The sequence below is a fragment of the Gadus macrocephalus genome, chromosome 2 (assembly GCF_031168955.1).
Source record: "Gadus macrocephalus chromosome 2, ASM3116895v1".
Taxonomy (NCBI): Eukaryota; Metazoa; Chordata; class Actinopteri; order Gadiformes; family Gadidae; genus Gadus; species Gadus macrocephalus.
Genome location: NC_082383.1, coordinates 5,440,828 through 5,462,561, shown reverse-complemented (window position 1 = coordinate 5,462,561; position 21,734 = coordinate 5,440,828). Strand labels below are relative to the sequence as shown.

Here is a 21,734-nt window from a genome sequence, read left to right as displayed (position 1 = left end):
CTTTGGTTTATATATGCCTCTGTGGTATATATATATGTTGGCGGGATAGCAGAGAGGTAGCTAGAATCATCCACTCCAACCAGAGGAATGGTGGAGGTGACGTCTGAGAGATGACGATCATTGTAAGAGAGGCACTCAGACCCATAAGCACCAGGTGGAACCCACTCACCTGGTGCATTATGGGTCTGAGTGGTGTGTGTGTGTGGAGGGGGGGGGGGGGGGGGGGGGGGGGGGGGGCGCTTTTAGAGCTATCCGCGCGCGTGTGTGTGTGTGTGTGTGTGTGTGTGTGTGTTGTGTGTGTGTGTGTGTGTGTGTGTGTGTGTGTGTGTGTGTGTGTGTGTGTGTGTGTGTGTGTGTGTGAATTTGCATGGCATTGGGTATTTGCATGTATGGAAAGCACTTGATTGCTGTGTGCGATTTTTTTCAGTTTGTGCTCCTTTGTGTGTCAATATGTATACCATGTGTGTGTGTATCTTGTGTGCATGTGTGTGTGTGTGTGATGACGCCATGGTGTACCTGTGTGCCTATTTGAGTGCGTGTGATCAGGTGTGCATTTCAGTCTGTGATGCCCGGGTGTGTGTCTCGTTCTCTATGCATGCATGTGTGTATATGTGTGGGTGTTGATCGGTGTGTGTATTCTGTGTGTGATCATGTGTGTCTGATCAGGGGTGATTACCTGTGTGCATATTCTAGTGTGTGTGATGGCGCCCAGGTGTGTATCCATTTCTCTAAACGCTCCAGGCGACTCCATTATCCCTCGCGTTAAGCTTAGCCATTAGCATCGTGCTAACTGCCAACCACCAACTGCTAACCGCTGGCGCCGGCTCTCTGGAGAGAGCTTTGCCGTGTTCTGCTCCTCAGAGCCTTCCCTGATTCAGGTCACCTGACAGCTGGATCCAGATGAGCAAGATTCAACATGGCTGCCAGGATGCTATCCACTCTGCCGCGCGTTCACACACGACAGCTTAGCACTCATCGCTTATCACACTTCACACTAACGCCGTCACCCTCATGCTCTCGATCTCCACCATGGGGTCAGACAGCGAGCAATGCAGACTCCTAGTCATGCACTTAGCTATGTAGTCGAGGTAGGCAGACACAAAGCCATCATTTATCAATATCATATTAATCTGTGTGTGTGTATGCGTGTGTGCGCGCGTGTGCGTGCTTGCGTGTGTGTACTGAAAATTAAGTGCTTCAATGTTCAGTGGAAATTGTCTAAATAAACACACACACACACACACACACACACACACACACCCCCTAGTGTTTCTGCACTGGTCCACCCTTCCGATGTGATTATAGTGTTGGATGGAAACGAGTGTGACAGGCCGGCACAGAGCACTAAGCAGTGTTTGTTGTGAGTGCGTGCGTGCGTGTTTGTGTGTCATTGGATATTTGTGTGTTTAGGGCGAGCGCGAGAAGGGAGACGCGAGGGAGGAGGGAGAAAGAGGAAGAGAGCGTGAAAGAAGAGACAACAAGAGAGAAGGAAACCTAGATGAGTGTTCCTGCGGCCGACAGAAGCGGCACAGCTTCCAGTGGATTCAAGCGGCAAGCTGTTCGTAAGAGATCATAACGACTGCTTAGAAAAGAGATTACAGCGAGCTGTTTTAAAGGCATCTTCGAAATTGTGGCCATCATTTCCCTTTGTCATTCATCGATACTCGATCCATCGAACAACCCGCAGGGGCTGCGATCACGTCCGTTCACAGCCACCCAAACGTCTCCCCCCCGGTCAGACCCTCCCCCGTTTCCCCTCCCCGTCCTCGACAGCACAACACTGGGCCCAGACATTAGGAGAGGCTTCCGACACGTCGACATGGGTCCGTCGGCCCTCTGCTTGTTAGTGTTGCCGCCATACATCTCCATAACCGGCGTCCACTGGCGCGTCGGGAGGAAGTTGGGCTGGAGCTCGTAGACCCTGGGACAGTAACGCCAGACGGATAGTCCCATTACGCGCTATAACCGAGCCATCCGTCTCCACTACACGACAGCGCGACGTCCTGGTAAAGCTACGGCATGCAATCAGACTGTGGGGGGGGGGGAGCGCGGCCACCGGGTTTACCCAGCCGGGGGAGCCCGGAGTCGGGGTCCATCGGAAATGAAAGCGGGGAGAGAGAGACTCGGGCCGGCCAGAAGAAGATTTGTAGCTCAAATAAAATGACGCTACCGAGATGTCCTCAACCTCCTTTATGGCCTCTATTGTTGTTATGGCAGCGATTCAAACACCGTTTTATTAACACAACAGTAGTTAACATCAATGTCCTAACACTAACCCTCACCTTGTGACACCTATTCAAACACCTGGAGCTTTATTTGCATGCCGGTGGTTAACAGTGGTGTTACCCTAACAAATTCACCACCTCAGAGAGTGAGAAAGAGGAGGAGCCACTGGGAAGTGCGGAGACCAGCGACAAACTGAACAAAGGATAGCAGCCTAGTTTACTTTAACCTTCCACTTCCTGCCCACCCTCACTCTTTCTTATCCCTCCCTCCTCACCCTCTCTCTTTCTTTCTTTCTCTCACTCTCTCTTTCTTTCTGCATCCCTCTCTCTCCCCCCCTCTCAGTCTACCACTCGCCTCAATCTCTCCCTCTTTCCATCTCCCTCTCCCTTTCCATCTCTCCCCCCTTCCCATCTCTTCTTTCTCCATCTCTCCCCCCTTCCCATCTCTTCTTTCTCCATATCTCCCTCTCTCCCTCTCCTGTATGCTTTTCAGTATCTTCTCATCTTTCCACCAGGCCCCTAACTTACTCCCTCTTCACCTCCCTTTCCCCCTTTCTCTCCCTCCCCCCCATCTCTCTCTCCCCCCCTTTTCTGTCACCAAACACATTGTGGTGTCCCGGGGGGGGGGGGGGGGGGGGGGGGGGTGGGGTGTTGGTGGAGCTGGTGGTTGTGTAGGGAGGAGGTGGTGGAGGTTACCGAGTGTCCCACTAAGACAAGGTCACCTTACGAAGGAGCAGGAAGGAGGAGGTGGGGAGGGGGGCATCTCCCTCAGGAGGAGAACATTTGGGGGGGATGGGGGGGCAACTCGTAATTAATCAAGATGGACGCTACAGGCTGTGAGAGGGGGGGGAGGAGGAGGAGGAGAGAGGAGGAAGGATAGGGAGCAGGAGGAGAGTGGAGGGGGGAGAGGAGGAGGAGGAGGAGGAGAGAGGAGGTAGGATAGTGAGCAGGAGGAGAGTGGAGGGGGGGAGAGGAGGAGGAGGAGGAGGAGGAGGAGAGAGGAGGGGAGGAGAGAGAAACAGAGGGATGGGAGAGGAGGAGAGCTGATAGAAGAGGAGAAGAGAGAGAAGAGGAAGAGAGAGAAGAGAGGAGGAGGGAGGACAGAAGGAGACGGCAGAGAGGACAGAAGGAGAGGTGTAATAGATGCGAACACCCTGAGGAGGTGGACGTGTTTTGTACACAGGATATGTGACAGATTGTGGACGAGCGCACAAAGGTGGAATCATTTAACCTCAGATTCTGCGCATTTCTGCCGGGGAGAAGGTAGAGAGACACGGCGCTAGCTAGCGAGAGAGAGAGCGAGAGAGCGAGAGAGCGAGAGAGCGAGAGAGCGAGAGCGAGAGAGCGAGAGCGAGAGAGCGAGAGCGAGAGAGAGAGAGAGAGAGAGAGAGAGAGGGATCCTGCAGACTCCCACCCAGAGAGCTGGTCGAGAGACACCGAGCCAGAGAGAGGAGAGAGAGGTTGCACACACCATACATTATCCGCCATTGAGGACGTTCTCTCACCAGGTTAAGTGCTCACAAATTATAGATCCATGAATCACATGGTTAACACGGCGACAGCCACCGCGCCACACACACACATTTCACTGACTCCCGCCGCTTCAGAACGCGGTGCGGAGCCCGTCAGCTCCAGAAGACGGATGCAGGGTATCTGCTGAGTATTCACCATTTATTCCTCCATCACATTGATCCCACCATGTATCTGCAAGCCAGTGAAGGCTGTGAAATGTTAAGGGGCTCCATAAGACTTATTCCTGACATAGGTTACGGCCAAGCCATGCCAAGTGGAAAAAGTACTGAAAGATGTTTTTTTCGACGATATGGTGGTACTATTTATGATTTGCGCCATTATTGAATATTTAGTCCAATGCGAGTTCTTCCTGCATTTGAAAACAAATGTGACGAGATATTTTGACAGATTTCTACATGAAAAACGTGACTTTAGTGTAAACAAGCATGGCAGATGACTAGCTATGCTGGCTTTTTCTATTATATATTTTTCGCTTCACAAGCTGCTGCTCAATTTGAGAAGACCATCCCTCTTTTGCTTTTGTTGCCATGGCTTCTGTTATGATTTCTTAATGATTATTGGTATTACGTTAAGTTGGTGTGGCTCCCAATTGCCTATCGTGGTTTGCCTGCGTCAACCCCCCCCCCCCCCCAACTACAGGATATTGGATCTGGAATATAAAAAAATCCACAGGATGATCTCTGAAAATAAATCTGTAGAACCACCAACAAATCAGGGTTTTGCTGACCAGAGTGGGCAAGGGGAAATCAGGCATAAAAATCTGCCCAATTATTCTGTAGTGTGCACCCAGCATAAGTAGCAGGTAAGGGTTAGGGGGCGTCTTGCTCTAAGTTTCCTTTAGTTAAACTATGGACACTGGGGACTAAACCCAGAACCCTTACAGCATGGAGCAGAACCCCCTATCCACTATGCCGCTAACTCTCTCCGCCCCAGATGATGGATCCAGGGTTCTGTGTTGAACCGACGGAGCAGTAGGTCTAGTCTCTGGAGGAGCTGCCTGGCTGCTGTCAGGTCGGCCGCTAGCAGCCAGGAAACCGGAGCCTCTGTTGATCCATCATGGAGTACGGAGAAGATACGACAGCTGCCTTCTGCTCCTCTGTCTCTCCCTCTCTCTCCCCCTCCCTCTCTCCCCCTCCCTCTCTCCCCCTCCCTCCCCCCCCCCCCCTCAAATCAGACGGATCTAGCGCCGCTTCACTAACCCTTCCAGACAGAAATAGTACACAGAACAATACTGCAGAACAGAGAAGTACACAGAACAAAACTACAGAACAGAGAAGTACACAGAACAATACTGCAGAACAGAGAAGTACACAGAACAAAACTACAGAACAGAGAAGTACACAGAACAATACTCTACAGAGAAGTACACAGAACAAAACTACAGAACAGAGAAGTACACAGAACAATACTCTACAGAGAAGTAGACCACAGAACAATACTCCACAGAGAAGTAGAATTCAGAACAACATTCCACAGGGAAGTAGAATAGAGAAGAGAAGTAGACCTACAGTAAGTGAAAGTACTCCTAATCCAATTGGTTGTCAGAGTTCTAATATTTTTGTTGCTTCATGATTGGATGCAGAATTCTGTCATAAGTAACAAGAAAATATCCTACATTTCAGAAATTCGGTTAAGGGCTACCAGAGCAGGTCCTATTAATATTATTCTTTGTCAAGTATAATTGAAAATATCGTTGACCGCAAAAGTACCAGAGCGTGTTTAATTTATTAGTTTGCCCCCAAAAACCAATATTGAGAAACATTCTCCCACAGACGTTCATTTCCAGACAGAAAGTCTCAATCCAATATCCAGCCGCGAACCACCCTGTCAATCACGAGCACATGCGCCACCGAGCGGCCCCTGTCAGACCGCCGGGGGGGGGGGCGTCCGCCGCGCCGTGAAATACGACTCGTGTGTACCGCCGGGATCCAAGAGCGAAAAAAAAGGCAAGGGCAAGGAGTGTACGGTCGGGGGGCGGTGACAGGGCGCACATCTGTCCGTCTGGCCGTGACAGGCAGGGGAGTGCACGCAGAGTGCACGGAGAGCACTCAGACAGCCAGCTGCTAAACTGGGATACGACAGGGTCCCGGGCGGCCCCCCCGCACGCGCCTCCTCCTCCTGCCCAGCAGAGCGCGCCGGAGCGGGGATGCGACGCGGCCGCCGCTGCCGCGCAGCGATATCACCCAGACTCTGCCTCTGGGGGCGGGTGGAGACGGCGGAGACTCACCCCGTCCTCTGACACTTTTGAGCGCCACACAGCGACCGGCGAAGGCGCACGCATAGAAATGTACAAGGGCGCATCCCCGGGCTTTCAACGTACAACTTATCTGCACGGTACGGATATTCTGGCTGTATTGAGTTTTGTGTTGTTTTTTTTTGTCCACAGTATTGTGCGATTGTGTTAAAACGGGTACTTACCTTGCTGGGGACTTTAGGTGGAGAGGGGGTGGTGTACTGGCACGCCGCCACCTTCGGGTGCTTGCTAATGCTATTGATGCTTATAACCGTTGCAACGGCGTACACTCCAGCGCTAGCACGGCAGTCCTCTAACTCAGCTAGCGTGTTTAGTGTATGCAGAAGGCGGATGGAATGGATCATTATTTTTTCGTCTGCTCACCTGCAGCAAACGAACCCCGGAGCAGGAAGCTCACCTGCTACGCGAGCAAACACTCTGCGTGAGCTAGCGGGCTATGGACCGCGGGCTTTGGTTATCACCTCCAGCCACTCTGAGCCCCGTAGACGCATCGTGACGCCCAAACGCCTCCTTATCAGGACCAAGCAGAGAACCCAGACTACCGCCCCGCAAGGAACCTTATCCTCTCCCCAGCTGGGTCGTCACCTGACCCTGTCGCTACCCTGACAGTAGCCCCAAATCCTCCCCCCCCCCCCCAGTCCCCCTCATTCCACCCCCATACACACCCTCCCTGCACTCTCATCTCTTACCTGACAGCTCCCCAACCTCGCCCTTCCTCAACCCCCACCTCCGCCATCTGCAACCCCAACCCACCCCAACCCCAGACTCACCCCCCCCTCCTACGGTAAGTTGGGGTACTTACCGTAGGAGATGGGGGCATCTGGGTCGCCCTGCCACGACATGTGGCCCAGGTCATCCACCGAGTGCTGTGCTGTGGAGAGACACAAGCACAGAAGCACTGGTTCACCGACCAGTCTGATTTACACACTGGTTAACTAACAGATTTACAGGGTTTAAAACCGAACCCCGCTTCGCTCTATGCCTTAGTTAAAGGTCCCATGGCATGCCACCAGGTGTGGTGTGATTAGCCGTTGCAAGCTAGGTGGACACGCCCACCTGGGATGTCATAAGGGGCAGATTTCCAAAATGGCTTGTAACGGCTAATCACACCACACCTGGTGGCATGTCATGGGACCTTTAAGATGTTGTACATTTAGCATCATCTAGCGTTTAGCATTAGCCCCAGTGACCTCTAAGTGATCATATACGCATCAATTGTTGAAGATGCTTGATGCTTGAAATGTTTACAGATAACTGATCTCTACTTATCAGGAATATAGTTATTACTTTGAACTACATACATTAATATGTATTTCATTTGTCTTTTGTGAAAAATTATATATATATTACACTTTGTCAGATATACAAGACATTGTGTTATGCACTCAGGCTTTCTGTGGGATTCTGTGTAAGCATTAATACTGCAGTCATAACCTTCATTAAATCATGATGTCACTTCCTGTTCACCTTTCAGGTGGCCCCGTCCGAGCGTCACAAAGCCCGAAGAAATAAAGTTGTGCATGTCCGGGGCCCCGCGCAGCGCCTCCTTGCCATAGTGCCCTGTGAGAGAGAACACACAACATACGTCAACACAACCACAAACACACAAACACACACACCTGGAGCATATCAGCCGCAACGCGCAGCAGCAAGCTGCAACCCTAGTTTACCTACAGTAAGAAATGCATATATATAGAACCGACTGCCCTAACCTAGCGCAATCTTAATTTACCTGTAGTAAGACAACTTGCCCTAACATAACACAGCCTTAATCGACTTTAAGGTAGTCAACCTTCCCTAACCTTACACAGCGTTAATATACCTTCAGTAAGAAATGCGACTTGTTGCAACATTAATAACCAACTCGGGCTTTCCCCTGATGGACACGGTATTGATCTGCAACATCGATTCATGTAACCTGAGACGCATACGTATCGGACAACTAAATAAATAAACAGGCAGCCTAATTCTATCGCCACAGCCCAGTAAATGAAAATATAAGACGGGGTGGTGGGGCGGTGGTGGGGGTTTATGGTCTCTCAGCTTGATTGAGAGTAGAGCTGAGAGGGTCAGCAGCTGGTCAGACACGGCCTGGTGTGAAGACACCAACTCTCAGGAGTCTTCTGGGAACAACTTGACCTTCACACAATAAACCCGACTGCATGTTTACACTGTCCTCCCTCATGTTCTGGCCCGCTCTTCCCTCGACTCCCTAGGACCTTTTTTTCTTTCCCCCTACTTCCCCTCTCTCTCTCTCTCACTCTCTCTCTCTTTCTCTCTCTCTCGCTCTCTCTCTCCCCCACACTCTCTCCCCATCTAAGAGCAGGTCAAGGTCTTTACCGACTCCAAATGTGTCCTTGTGCATCTTGAAAGCTTTTAACAAAACAGCATCGAGAGGCACTAACAGCGGTCAGACAACTTCATTCACAGCCAGATTACAGACACATGAAAAACAATTCACAGCCAGGTGACCCATGATGCATCTCCTTCCACAATGAATAACTAATAGTAGGACGCAAAGCTTGGACGGCTTCTAGACATTGGTATGTTTTATTAGAACCTTACGCTTCTCCAAACAGTTGACATCGCCAAGCACGTTCACCCATTCACCCATTGCCGGTAATATGACACTCACACACACTGTGTGTGTGAGTGTCCGTTTAAAACCATAGCTGTGTCCCATCCTAACGTGGTGATACTCTGGGTGTTATTAACGAGCTGATGTTCTGGGTGTCAACCTGTCCCAACGAGTTAATTATCTGGGTGTCAGCCACGGTTAAAGATGAAAAGGAGTCGATACACCGGGGGTCTCCTCCTCCTCCTCCTCCTCCTCCTCCTCCTCCTCCTCATCATCATCACCATCATCCTCATCATCATCAGAGGGACCCCAGATGGAGCTCCCAAACCCGGATGGTATTGTTGTCGCTCGTTTACCAGATTAAACATTTGGACTAGTAGTCAGCTCCTAGGGGCCTCTGGGCCCCTCTGCTCCTCTGGGGCCCGGTACTGAGGAATGAGGACAGTCCTTAATAAGACCACATTATCTGTCTCGGTCTAATTAGATGTTGAAGGCAGCTGTAAGCCACTTTGAACGCTCTGCCAATGCCATATATCGGCCCGATTCATAATTAATGGAGCTTGTTAATAGTTTATAGTTTATGGTTAAGAAAACTGATCTTATTACACATGTTGGTCACTCCAAACCATGCACTGTTCGATGTTTTCCTTAGTACTCTTTGAAATTAACAAACATTATTCTGTACAGAACACCCCTGACCAATTAAGTTTAAAGCCTGCATTTATACATTTCATCTTTACATAATTTGTCAACTTTGTATATAAATGAGCAACACCCTGATCTCACTAACAGAAGTCATCTGACTCAGGCTTCGGTTTTTACAACTTAATAAAACTGTCTGTCAAAGATGGACCGATTGAACAGTTAGTGACATTGGGGAACGTCTGACGTGTCAACCGGTCTGCCCGATGAATGCTTTCAATTCCAGAAGGGGGACAGGAAGATGGGGTCTTGGCATTTCTACCTGAACAAAAAACGATCCATATCCTGTAAACAGCAGATTTTCAGACAGGGCTACACAGCAGGGGCAAGAAAAGGGGGGGTAGGGGGGGGGGGTGAATTACACCGTCAACCTCTTGTTCTCAAGACAAACGCTCCGACGGCTGAGTCAATAATAACCTTGACAACCTGTTTTATGTCATTTTTTTTATCTTACATATTGACTCTTCACTCTCACCGTACACGATGTGATTAATGTCCGACGGTCCGACACAGCCTTCATCTCCAGTTCGCCTCTTTTCAAACCATCTGCAGCTGCTTCGTTTTTTTTGGAGCTTCATCTCTTTTTTCAAGCGATCTCCTGAAGGTCGTCCTGCTCATCCCCTCCCAGACGCTACAAATCCAGCCAGACGTCTGAACGAGGAGCGGTCGGAGAGAGAGCGAAGGCCAAAACGTCTCGGAGGCTCGTTACCAAGACCATGAATCTGGACTTGGCCTTCAGTCCGAGGGAAACATCCAGCTCTTGTGTCTGCTCGCAGGGCGTTTCTGGTATTTATTGACCGTTCGAATGCTAAAGTTCAGCGGCGGGTCAGGTGATCCAGTCGCATCTGACTGCAGTTTTGCTACGAGGAACATCCTGTTGCTTCATACCAGACTAGCGACAAAGGAACGACCCAGGCTTGCATTAACAAAGGACCGTCCAGGTGGAAAGAGAGGATTTTATCTTGAAAGGAGCGCTTACTGAGACAGTAGCTGCAGTGTGGGATTTTGTGTCTTTTCATTCGTTTAAGGGCAGGAATGTGTGTATGTATGCGTGTGGGTCCATGTGTGTAAGGTTGAGTCCATGCATGTGTGAATGTGTGTTTGTGAATGTGTTTGCAATGGTGCATGTGTGCGTGTGTGTGTGTGTGTGCGCGCGTGCGTGTGTGTGTATAGGGTACCGGTTGACACCAGAGTGCAGCTCAGAGTCTGAATCTGGGACACCATACTGGGCCACTTATAAAGCCCCCCATCCCCCAAGCACGCCGCCTACCAGCCAATCCCACGCCTGCAGGACGGAAATATCCCAAGACAAAGACACGCGTCCGCCCGGCGACACGTTCGCTCGCATCTCATCCTATGTCACGTTTTTAGCCAGAGATTAGTCGACCAATCGGACGCCCCGTGGAATACGGGATGGGACCCTTCCCGCAGCTGGGCTGCTCACACCCTCTCCGTATCTTCAGCTTAGCACTGCGAACATATGAATAATACTCTCCTATTACACGCCTTGTCCATCTAGTTCAGCAGGCGTCGGTCACAGCCCAGCGGCCCACATACGCAGAGCTCAACTTGGAGAGGATTCCAGTCTTATTGAGGACGGAGGAGGCAGCACCACACACTGTGAGTCAAGTAGGGGGGAAATGAAGGTCAATGAGTCCTTCAACCCCTCTGTTGATCGTGTTGCCCATGTGGGGACAGGTGTACTCAGTGAAGAAGGGGGGGCGTGACTTTGGACAAGCTACCTCAGCGAGATAGGGGGTGTGGCCAGGTAAAGGAATACTCAATGAGGTTGGCACAGGTGTACCTAGCGAAATATGGGGCGCGAGATGGAGAGGGGAAGCTAGTGAGGTAGGGGGTGTGGTTGCAGGCCAGGTGTACTCAGTGAGGTAGGGGGCGTGGCAGTTGACAGGTATACTCAGTGAGGTGGGAGGCGTGGCTATGCAAAGGTGTACTCAGTGGAGTAAGGGGCGTGACTTTGGACAGGTTTACCGAGTGATTAGGTGGGCCGTGGTTATGGACAGCTGTACTACTTAGTGATGTAGGGGGAGTGGCTGTATACAGATGTACTCAGTATGATTGGGACCTGGCAATGGAAGAGTGTACACAGCGGGTAGGGGGCATGGCTATGAACAGGTGCACTGAGAGGGTTTGGAGCGTGGCTTTTATGCAGGTGTACTTACCATGGTTTGGGGCGTGGCTATGGACAGGTGTGTAGTGGTTCTTGAAGTTCCTCACAGGTGTTTCGTCTTTGGACGAGTCTTCCAACTCTGCCATGTTCTCATGTTCATGCAGAGACGTCGGATTGGTTCCTTGTTGCCGCAAAATGTCTGCAAGTGCTCTGGAGATATAAACAACAGAGAAGCAAGAAGTTTTATGAGAGTCTCCAAAAGTAAAGTATTAGGTGATTTATTTAGCTGTACTTTCAGCTCGATTTATACTTGAGTGTAGCGAAGCAGGGAGGCCAAACCATATAGAGCCAGTGCCAACTCAGAAAGGTCACCTTAAAGTATATGAACAAACAGTACCAGTAGCACTTTTATTTTGGCAGTAAGAATAAAAAGCAACCAAACTAAACGTATTACACTTCACAACTGCGGTTACATTTTGAATCAAACAAAATGTGTTGCAATAACTTTGACCAGACTCATATTGTGTATACAGTAGATAGACATACCAGTATCTATATTTGTATCTATTTTTCAATGTCAAAGGTAAAGTTCACTCCTCTACAACTGAGTATTTTCATGAGGAAAATGCAGTGTAGCCTATGTATCGGCAGTTTAAGTAGGATAGCTGCCTGGTAAAATGAGCACACGTTAGACATTTATTATTTTATTTCCATCCCAGGCGACAGTGACCTGGTTTAAAAGTGTTCCAGCCTAATCTGGAGCTAAAAGAGGTTAATAAAACACTGGTAGGCAAGGACGTCTCATAAAAATATTAGCTAAACACCAGTCAGCACAAACCACTTATTAAAAGATGAGTTAAACATGTGTATTAGAACATGTTAAAAGATTAGTGTAAACATGAGACCTATTAAGTTCAATTCTAATTAGCAAGTATTCAATAATATCCAAAGATACAAGATAAAGAACATGTTATTAAAACATTAAACCCTAGTTAGAAAAAAAACTCATGTTGAAAGATAGTTAACTTCTCAAAACAGTCAACAGAAACCAGCTAACTAGAGATACATCTTGGTATCCGCTCTTCAAATAAAATGCCACATAAAAATTCTGCTGTGTAATTATTTTAGTTTTTTATGCTACGTCTTCACTTCTATCTTGAAACATGATAGCTGTGATTTGTAAAACAGGAGAATGAAAGTCAAGTTTCCTCCTGACGGATGACTCTGAAGAGGTCTTTTGTGTTTTATGCTCCGAAGTTTCTTGTAAGCTCAACCGAAAATGCCAAATCGTTCTGCGGTTTCTTTGGCTTCCTAAACTAGGTCTAATTTGCTTCTTGACATGCAATATTTGATTCGCCACGCAGGACAATTGAAAGAAAGTCGAGTTTTCCACCCGACATTAGAACTCTGAAGAGGTCTTTTGTGTTTTTCACACTTGAGTTTCTGGTCATTTTCCTCCCATTGTGTGACCACTCTCCCCCCGTCGCCCGACCCCTCCCGCCTCCTGCAATCTGAGAACAAAGTGCCTGTCTCACCAGCAGCCCCGTGACCGCACTGCTGGCCGGTCGATATGCTCTCAAATCTCTGTCTCCAGACTCTTCCCCCTTCTGAAGGTCACGGCCGAGACTACGTGGGTCCGCCCCCAAAAACACTTTCACAAATCCTACACCTGAAACCTCCCCGCAGGAGCTGATTCGCTCTGGAAGAGAGTGTGTCCACTGAGGCTGATTTCATGTTCCACCACGTCACTTTCCATCACCTCAAACCAACGACATCTTACAGACCAATGATGTCACTGTAGAAGACCAACAACATCAGGGACGACATCACTATGGATGAATGATCACTGGGAATAAGAAGGTCAGGAGAACTCTCACCCTCTCTATGCCTCTCTTGACATATCTGTATCTCTGTATCTCTCTCCACAGCCTCTCCCCTGGCCTCTATCTATTCTGAGGTCGTGGTCCATTTCAACGCTCCATGGCCTGGTTGTGATATCGTTCTGGGAGATGAACGCTGGGGCGCCTCCCTTCCTACTTCTCACCAGGAAGGTCCCGGCCTGGGGTAATTACACTACTGCCCACCAGTAAGGTCCCTACCTGGGATAATCACACTACTGCCCACATGTAAGGTCCCTACCTGGGGTAATTACACTACTGCCCACCAGTAAGGTCCCTACCTGGGATAATCACACTACTGCCCACATGTAAGGTCCCTACCTGGGGTAATCACACTACTGCCCACATGTAAGGTCCCTATCTGGGGTAATCACACTACTGCCCACATGTAAGGTCCCTACCTGGGGTAATTACACTACTGCCCACATGTAAGGTCCCTATCTGGGGTAATTACAATCCTGCCTTCCAGTAAGGTCCCGGCCTGGGGATATACACTGCTGCCCACCAGGGAGGTCAGGGGCTATTACACCTTGTCGTTCCGGACCCCTCAAACAATCTCAGGGTTCGTCGCCAAACTAATTGGTGAATGTTTTCTGTCAGGACGGGAGCCACCTCCAACGGGAATCGCCAACCGTTTTCACCTGGTTCAATAACGCGGTGGTGTGGTTACAGGCAGTAGATGGTGGTTTACTGTGAATCCCTTTGGACAAAAGTGTCTCAATTATTAAATAGCAAATAGAAAGATATATCAGAATGAATTCCCTTCATTAATTCTAGGACTATTAACGAAAGAGTCATTTTGAAAACAATAACAGTATTAAAGACAAAGGATTATGTCAGGATACCATCTCCTCTGAACACAAAGGCTGTGATCAACCCCTCAGGGAAGACATTTTAAACATACCAACATTTGTATTGACCTGACTGTTCATTAGAGATGAACCGCGGCTGATGTCCTCTCCCAGGCCAGCTTGTTAGCTCCAGGTCTTTCTCAGCTACCGCTTAGTTATCTCTGTTCCATAATGAAGGCTGACCAGACAGGTAGAGAAACAATCAGCCTCATAAGCTTCCATCAGCCTCAGAACAAATTAGTCCCGCGCCTCCATTTCGGATCCAATTATAATGTAATGAAACAGGACCGCTGGATCTGCTGGGCTGTAGAGGCGAGTTTATACGTGACCCATTTATCTCTGGATGGCTCCACGTGCCCAGCGAGCCTGCCATACATCTAGCCAGCTAGCAAGGTAGCCTGCCAGCTAGCTAGTCTGCCAGCTAGTCACCCCACAGTGGACGATTTCCCCAAACCAAACTATTGAAATACTCCCAGCAAACATCACACATTGAACATTGTGTTCTAGTAACTATTAAGTCATCAAGCTAGAACTTTCATCCAAAGTGAAATGTAATTTAGATACAGGTGACTAAGGACCAGGGAGTGGTTGAGACATCTTGCCTAGGTTGCCCACATGTAGACAACAGGGATTGAACCCAGTGCCTTTCTGCTTGGTGGACGATGACATGGGGAAATTGAAGGGTGTCTCACACTGGGCAGAGCGCCCCAGCGAAGACACGTCACTACTGCTAGCAATGTGTTCAGATCCAGGCTAACCTTGTAGAATAATGTCCAGAATATATGCTTCACAAAATTACAAATTGACAAACGGGAAATATTTCCTCTAATCATTAGTCCACAAACTAATAGGAATAGAAAAAATGAATAATTGTGTGTTTTACAATTGTAACATTCAATCATATTCTGTCAGATTTGAAATCCTTCAAACTGGCTGATTGCTTTTATGCAGCACACAGGGTGACCAATCACAAGACCCCAGCCCCCCCCATGACACGCCCCTGCCCCAGTGCTTGGTTAGAGAGAACCTCAACATGTTGGAGCTCCACTCAGCAGACCCCTTTAGAGAATACAATATGACTTGAATGCTTTACATTAAAGGAAAACCAAAACCCAGAAAGAACTTATTTTGGGTGATGGGGGGTGTAGTGGGTAACTAAGCAGTGCTGTGTATTAATTCAGGGCCAAATCTCTACATAAAAGCTGGTTCAAGAACATAGGATAGGATGCAATATGGACTCAAATTGCGCTCTATGTGTTAACGGGTGCTACTGCATGAGTCACCGGTTACCGGCTGTTTTGGGTACCCAGGTAGCCTGTCAATCTGATCCTACGAAGAGGGCGGGCCTTGGTGAAAGCCTAAACAGCCATGTTTCACCGCCCATGAAAAAAAAGGGGGCCCACTTAAAATGTGATAGTAGGCTAGGAATACCTCATGGCTCTAAGACTCAATGATCAATGTTTTCCAATGTTCTTAGGCTTAACCATGTCCTGTAGATCAAGCTACGCTATACAATGCGATATGCTACACTGAGCCACCGTATGCTATGCTACACCTCCCTGCGACCCACTTCAGACGGGCTGAAGATGATTCGTCCAATCAGGAGATGACGCCGCACCCATCTCCTTGGAATACCACCATATACAAAATATAGGACACACAGATCCCCATACTTCACAAACTTGCCAACACACAGACACACGTACACAAAAACGAACACACACACACACACACAAAATAATTCACACACGCGCACACACACACACACGGACACACAAAATGCGTACATAGATCCGTCTGTCCTAGTTTACAGTATGCAGCATTCTGGATGATGTACTGCAGTTCAACAGGTTTTACTCCAGTTCCTAACATTGCACTGCAGTTCAAAGGATTTTACTCTAGTTTCTAGGATTTTAACAGGATTAACTCCAGTTCCTGACATTGCACTGGAGGTCAGCAGGATTTACTCCAGTTCTTAACATTGTACTGCCGTTTAGCAGGATTTACTCCAGTTCCTATAACATTGCACCGCAGTTCAAAGGATTTACTCTAGTTTCTAGCATTTTAACAGGTTTCACTCCAGTTCCTAACATTGCACTGTAGGTCAACAGGATTTACTCCAGTTCCTAACATTGCACTGTAGGTCAACAGGATTTACTCCAGTTCCTACCACAATGTCCTGCGGTTCAATCCGTAGTACTGTGTGAGGAGCTGCAGTGTTTCAGGTGGTGGCTCGCCCTAAGGCTCAAGGAGCGTTAGGGTGGAGGCGGGAGATGGACCCCCTAGGGCGGCTGACGGTCTGCATGTCCCAGTGAACGGATCACTGCTGATTCCTCACGCTCACATTTCAGATACCTCTCAGAGGGTAGAGACAGCTTAGGAGTCATCCCAATGTGGTCGTCTCACCATCCAAACACTTCAGACCCGGTCACACACAACCCCCCCCCCCCCCCCCTCCCCCACACACACAAAGATACACAAACATCTTCTACAGATTGGATTGAGTGGTCGATATACGTTTGTGTCTTCTGCCGGAAAAAAAATCTGATATCAAATTGAGATTATATATTTTTGCTGAAACATTTAAAAAAACATGCCGTTGTCATATTTTATAGATGTAGTTTCCTGATAGGGATGTCCTTATTAGAATAACTTTGATCTTTATTATTTTCTTGTTTTCTGCTTTGCATGAGGATGATTATGAACAGTGAAACTTTGATTTGCTCAAATGCAACGTGCTCATTTCTCCAGTCTAGCGCACTTATTTAAATGACTTAACGTTTTACTGATTGCCCTAAAACATAAATGACACGCGCAGGGAGAGGAGCCGAGGGAAGCAGCGACATGAGGAGAACAATTAAGACATTACAAGCAGGTCGTAACTTCTCTACCTGTGGACGTTCATCTCCTGCGGCGGTTTGGTCGCCTTGTCGTAGGCAACTTTGGCGCCGATCCCGATGGCTATGACGAGCGCCACCACGCCGCACGAGATGTACACCGTGGTGTTGGTCTGGTCTAGCTCCGGGTCGTACGTGTCCCCCGTGGGCGCGGGGGAGGGAGGCTGTGTCTTTATCCAGTCTGGAGTGTTGTAGTTCGTGCAGTACTTCTGCTCGAGGCGCTTCCCCTGGTCTGCGCAGCAGAAGCGCAGGAAGCAGCTGCCGCAGCAGAAGCGATGGTCCGTGTTGTTGCACTCGAACTCCTTGTCCAGCTGTCCACTCACGTCATAGTAGCCCAAGCACGTGTCGTGCGCTCCGACCGCCGGAGCCTGCACCTGGGTGACCCGGATCCGGCCCGGGGCGGGGGCGCCCGGCCCGCCGGTGCTGTTCACCTCCCGGGGCCGTGCGGTCCGCTTGGGGGCCGGCTTGGTTCTCTTGTTCGCAGCGGCACACAGCACGTGGAGCGGGTCCAAGTAGACCAGGAGCAGGAGAAGATGTTTTATCCCCATGGTCTTCGTGACGCGACCCCGTGCCCCTTCTCTCTCTCTCTATCTCTCTCTCTCTCTCTCTCTCTCTCTCTCTCTCTCTCTCTCTCTCTCTCTCGCTCCCTCTCTCTCTTGGCTACTGGTTCTCCAACTCCTCCACCTCTCAGCAAACCCGTGCTCCTCTCGATCTTCTTGTCACTTTGATGGAGTTCATGATCGCAGATTGCCCCCCCTCTCCCGCCGTCGCCGGCAGGTCGGTCAGCGCGTCACGCCCTGGTCATGCGCGAGGACGCGCTCCGCTCCGATCACAGCAGGGCGCCTCTCGCGCGTCTCCATCCTCCGTCCGTACCAAACTTTGCGCTTGCCGTGGAAGTGTTATTTTTTTTTCTTTTTGTGTCCGGTTATTTGGCGTTTTCCCTCCCAAGTCGCCGAGGAGTCAGCGTCTCGTTTTCGGCCGTCCTGCGGAGGTGAAACATTCAGCAGAAGTAAATTAAGGCTGCGTAACAAAACGCAACCCTGGGGGATGGTGGGTGTGAAAGGACCCGCTAAAAGGCGCCGCTAACCCCCCAGGGTCGGATCCATACGATTTAGTCTGGCGGTACGGTGGGCTCGCCGTTCACCGGAGATAGACGAGCGTCATGGGGTGGTTCAGAGGTTCAGAACCACGGAGAGCGACCTGAGGACAGGGAGTCTGGACCTGGCAGCGAACGCGCAACGCTCTCGAAAAATAGTATCGCAACGAGTACTGTAGGACCTTTAACACTGTAGTAATGACTTGATAGATTAATTTCTCTGCTTTTCCATCGTTATTCTACTGGCTCAACAATAAAGTCAAAAATAAGAGAAGTGCGCGTGTGGTTCCAGCCTAGTGTCCCGTGTTCAGGACCCTTAACTCGCGTTGCCTAAACACTACAGAGCAGTAAAGAGAAGTTCTTACCGTGCGACACTAACCAGCACCGGAGACCGGAGACCGCGAGCTCTGCCGCGGAATCAAAGAAGCCGCTTGGTACTGGGCAGGACCTCTTGCGCTGCTCCTCACCCCTCCTTCTCCTCCTCCTAGCTCCCCCCGCCCACAACAGGAGCGGCCTACGTCACCACTCCAGGTACTTGGGGTTAATTATCCGCCGCGCGACCGCTCGATACGAACCGGGAGCTGCGTCGACAAGCACTATAAGCTCCCGCCATTGAGGGTGTCAACTCACGCGACGCTGCACATCTATAGTCACCTCCTCATCAACTCTCGTGATTTAGAGTGTCTGTGTGTGTCTGTGTGCGTGTGCGTGTGTGTGTGTGTGTGTTTGTATGCACGTCAAGCCGTACTTGAATTGTGGCTGCCTATAGAGCCTTGGTGTGAAACATTATAAACTGAGACTAACCTTTGAATAAAATAACACAGACTAACCTGCTATAGAGTTGAGATTAACATGTGGTACGGTTTAGACAAAAATGCGTAGGGCTGATCCCAGGGCCGACGGACTGCGGGGGAAAGTGAGGCAGTCGTGGGGGGGGCCAAGGCAGAGGGGGGGCCCATGGCAATTAAAAAAATAAATAAAAAATCTGTTGAATCATCCAATCATCCATCATGTTGAACCTCCTAGTGTTAGGAGTCGCACACGGCCACGTCTCCCCCCCCGTCAACAATTGGTCGGGGAGGGGGGGGCCATCAGTCCCTCTTGTATACAGGGCCCAGGATTTGGTGCAACGGCCCTGGCTGAGCCTAACATGAGGAAAGGTTTAGACTAACATACTGTAGTTTTGAGACTTAAGACTACAGTATGTTAGAAGGGATGCATCTTACTGACTGTGGAGGTCTGTGGACGGTGGGGTACGGGAAGGGGGGGGGGGGGGGGGGGTCAGTCTGATGCAGGCCTGAGAAGCCCCCAAGTGAGACTGCCACTGATCCGGACTGAACCGGTTCCACCGCCGCACCTCTAAGAGCAGAAAACAAGGCAGTGTAAAGCACCTCTAAAGTTTTCACCCTTCACAGCCGTCAGCGGCGGAAACGGACTGGCGTGTGTGTGACGGACTGGCGTGTGTGTGACGGACTGGCGTGCGTGACGGAGCGGCGTGTGTGTGACGGAGCGCGTGTGCGAAGAGGACTCTGAGGGAGAGATCTCCTCCTCGATGATGTGCACCAGACAGAGCCGGCCAACGAGCGCTGCACTCAGGCTGTCAGCCGGTCTGATCAGATGGTGGGTTGAGCTGAGGGGGGAGACAGGGGGGGAGAGAGGAGGGGGGGGGGGGGGGGGGGGGTGAGTAGAGGGGGGGGGGGGGGGGGGGGGGGGTAGATGGGAGAGGAGGGGGGGAAGGGGAGGAAAGTGAGGTGTGGGGGAGACAGGAGGGGAGGTCGGACGAAAGTGAGATGGTGGGGGAGGGGGGAGAGGAAGGGGGAGGAGGGGGGAGAGGGAGGATGAGGAGGGGGAGAGAGGGGAGAGGAAGAGGAGAGGGAGGTCGGAGAGGAGGGGGAGGAGGGGGGGGGAGAGGGAGGAGGGGGGGAAAGTGAGATGGTGGGGGAGACAGGCGGAGGGGGAGACAGGAGAGAGGAGGAGAGGGAGGAGGCGGAGAGGCAGAAGAGGAACGGTCCATTACGGTTGAAGCGCTCAGGAAGCGTCTCGCTGGCCTCAGCAGAACGTTCTGACAGGTAACGCCACGCCGACACGGCGCTCCGACAGTAATGAGCGCGGTCGTCCTGAGAAGAAAGGAATGAAGGATGTCTCCCAACGATCCAGAGTTAAGAGCAGCGCCTCTCCTCTTTCCCTCATCCCGGGAAGTTTACAGCAGAACAAGCGAACCCCGCGTTTGAGGTTACACTCAAGTTCTCCGCCGCGGCCTTTGTCACGTTGTCTGGAGTCATTTAGATCATGGCCCACATACTCTCATGAATCCAGTCGCTTTCAAATCGTTTCTATTTTCAGATGACGAGTTCACGTGAGTCTTGATTCGGCTTCGCTCAGAGCACCAACCAGAAATGTCTGGCCCCGTTCTGGTGCAGGGGGGGAATTGGCCTCCGCTGACACCGTTCAGCCTCTACTGGGTCGACTCTACATCGGGGCCTACCGCCCAGCCTCACCACCAGCCTAGTCACCAGCCTCAACAACAAACTCATCCCGAGAGAGCCTTACCACCAGCCTCACCACAAGCCTACCCTCCAGCCTCCAATCCAGTCTCCCAGCCAGCCTCCCCACCAGCATCCCTCAGGTTTGGATCTCACGATGGACACTGCTTCATTCTCCCGTTTTCTCCTGGATGAGAAGTTGGTATATTATGCATAGTTGACATAAGGTAACGTACTGGACACTTGGATAGCGCCAGCGCCGTAGAATACTGGATAGGGGTGTAGCATAAGAGCTGCCGTTGCTTTCAGGGGAACAACCACCGCAGCCTCCATTATGGTATGCAGAGCTCAGTGCCGGAGAATCTGCCGACGCCAAAACTTTCAACTTTGACCCGTTTGTTTATGTTGCTTAGCTACAGAGCTTTACAACTGATCTGGTGGTTGTTGCCCAGTCACGTTTCAGACGGACATAATGCGTCTGTACGCCGGGAGTGTTTGTGTGCAAGAGGCTGCCGATGTCTCTTTGTGTATCTCTGTGTGGGTGTCACAGGTGTGTAACAGGTGTTTATAATCAATTTAGGCGACATCTGGCTTGCCGGGGTGTGATGTAATCACCGTGGAAACAGGTGAGAGCAGGTAGCAGGTCTGGCTGTAGGCCCGGGAGCTCCGACAGTGAAATGGGGCCGACAGCTGGAAGGGTCGCCGGTTCAAATCCATGGTTCCTCCTGGCAATATGTGACATTGTGACGTTGGAGAGCAATACTTCTACCCCTTAATTCAACGACTCACTGATCTGCACCCTAGTAGTATAGGTGAGACACCTTGAGGGTGAGACACCCGGTGGGCAAGACACCCGGTGGGGGAGACACCTGGTTGGGGAGACATCTGAGAGAGTGACACACCTGGTTGTGGGTGAGACAACTGAGGGAGGGAGACATTCTGGGGGTGAGACACCTGGTGGGTGGGACACCAGGTGGTGAGACACCTTGTGGGGGAGACATCTGAGAGAGTGAGACAACTGGTTGTAGGTGGGACACCTGAGAGAGGGAGACATATGGTTGAGTGAGACACCAGGTGGGTGAAACTATT

The 21,734-nt window shown here is 50.4% G+C and overlaps 1 protein-coding gene across 1 annotated transcript in view; it reads right to left on the bottom strand.

Annotated features, from left to right (window-relative positions):
• Nucleotides 1-18,832, bottom strand: part of LOC132445749 (protein shisa-6) — a 48,581-nt gene extending 29,749 nt beyond the window's left edge. Inside the window, exons 1-5 of the mRNA XM_060035869.1 lie at nucleotides 18,528-18,832; nucleotides 17,061-18,049; nucleotides 11,473-11,630; nucleotides 7,480-7,572; nucleotides 6,815-6,883 (exon numbers count right to left, since the gene is read on the bottom strand). Of these exons, the coding sequence (XP_059891852.1) occupies nucleotides 6,815-6,883; nucleotides 7,480-7,572; nucleotides 11,473-11,630; nucleotides 17,061-17,614 (874 nt within the window). The 5' untranslated portion in view covers nucleotides 17,615-18,049; nucleotides 18,528-18,832. The remainder of the gene's footprint in view (nucleotides 1-6,814; nucleotides 6,884-7,479; nucleotides 7,573-11,472; nucleotides 11,631-17,060; nucleotides 18,050-18,527) is intronic.
• Nucleotides 18,833-21,734: the final 2,902 nt, after the last annotated feature.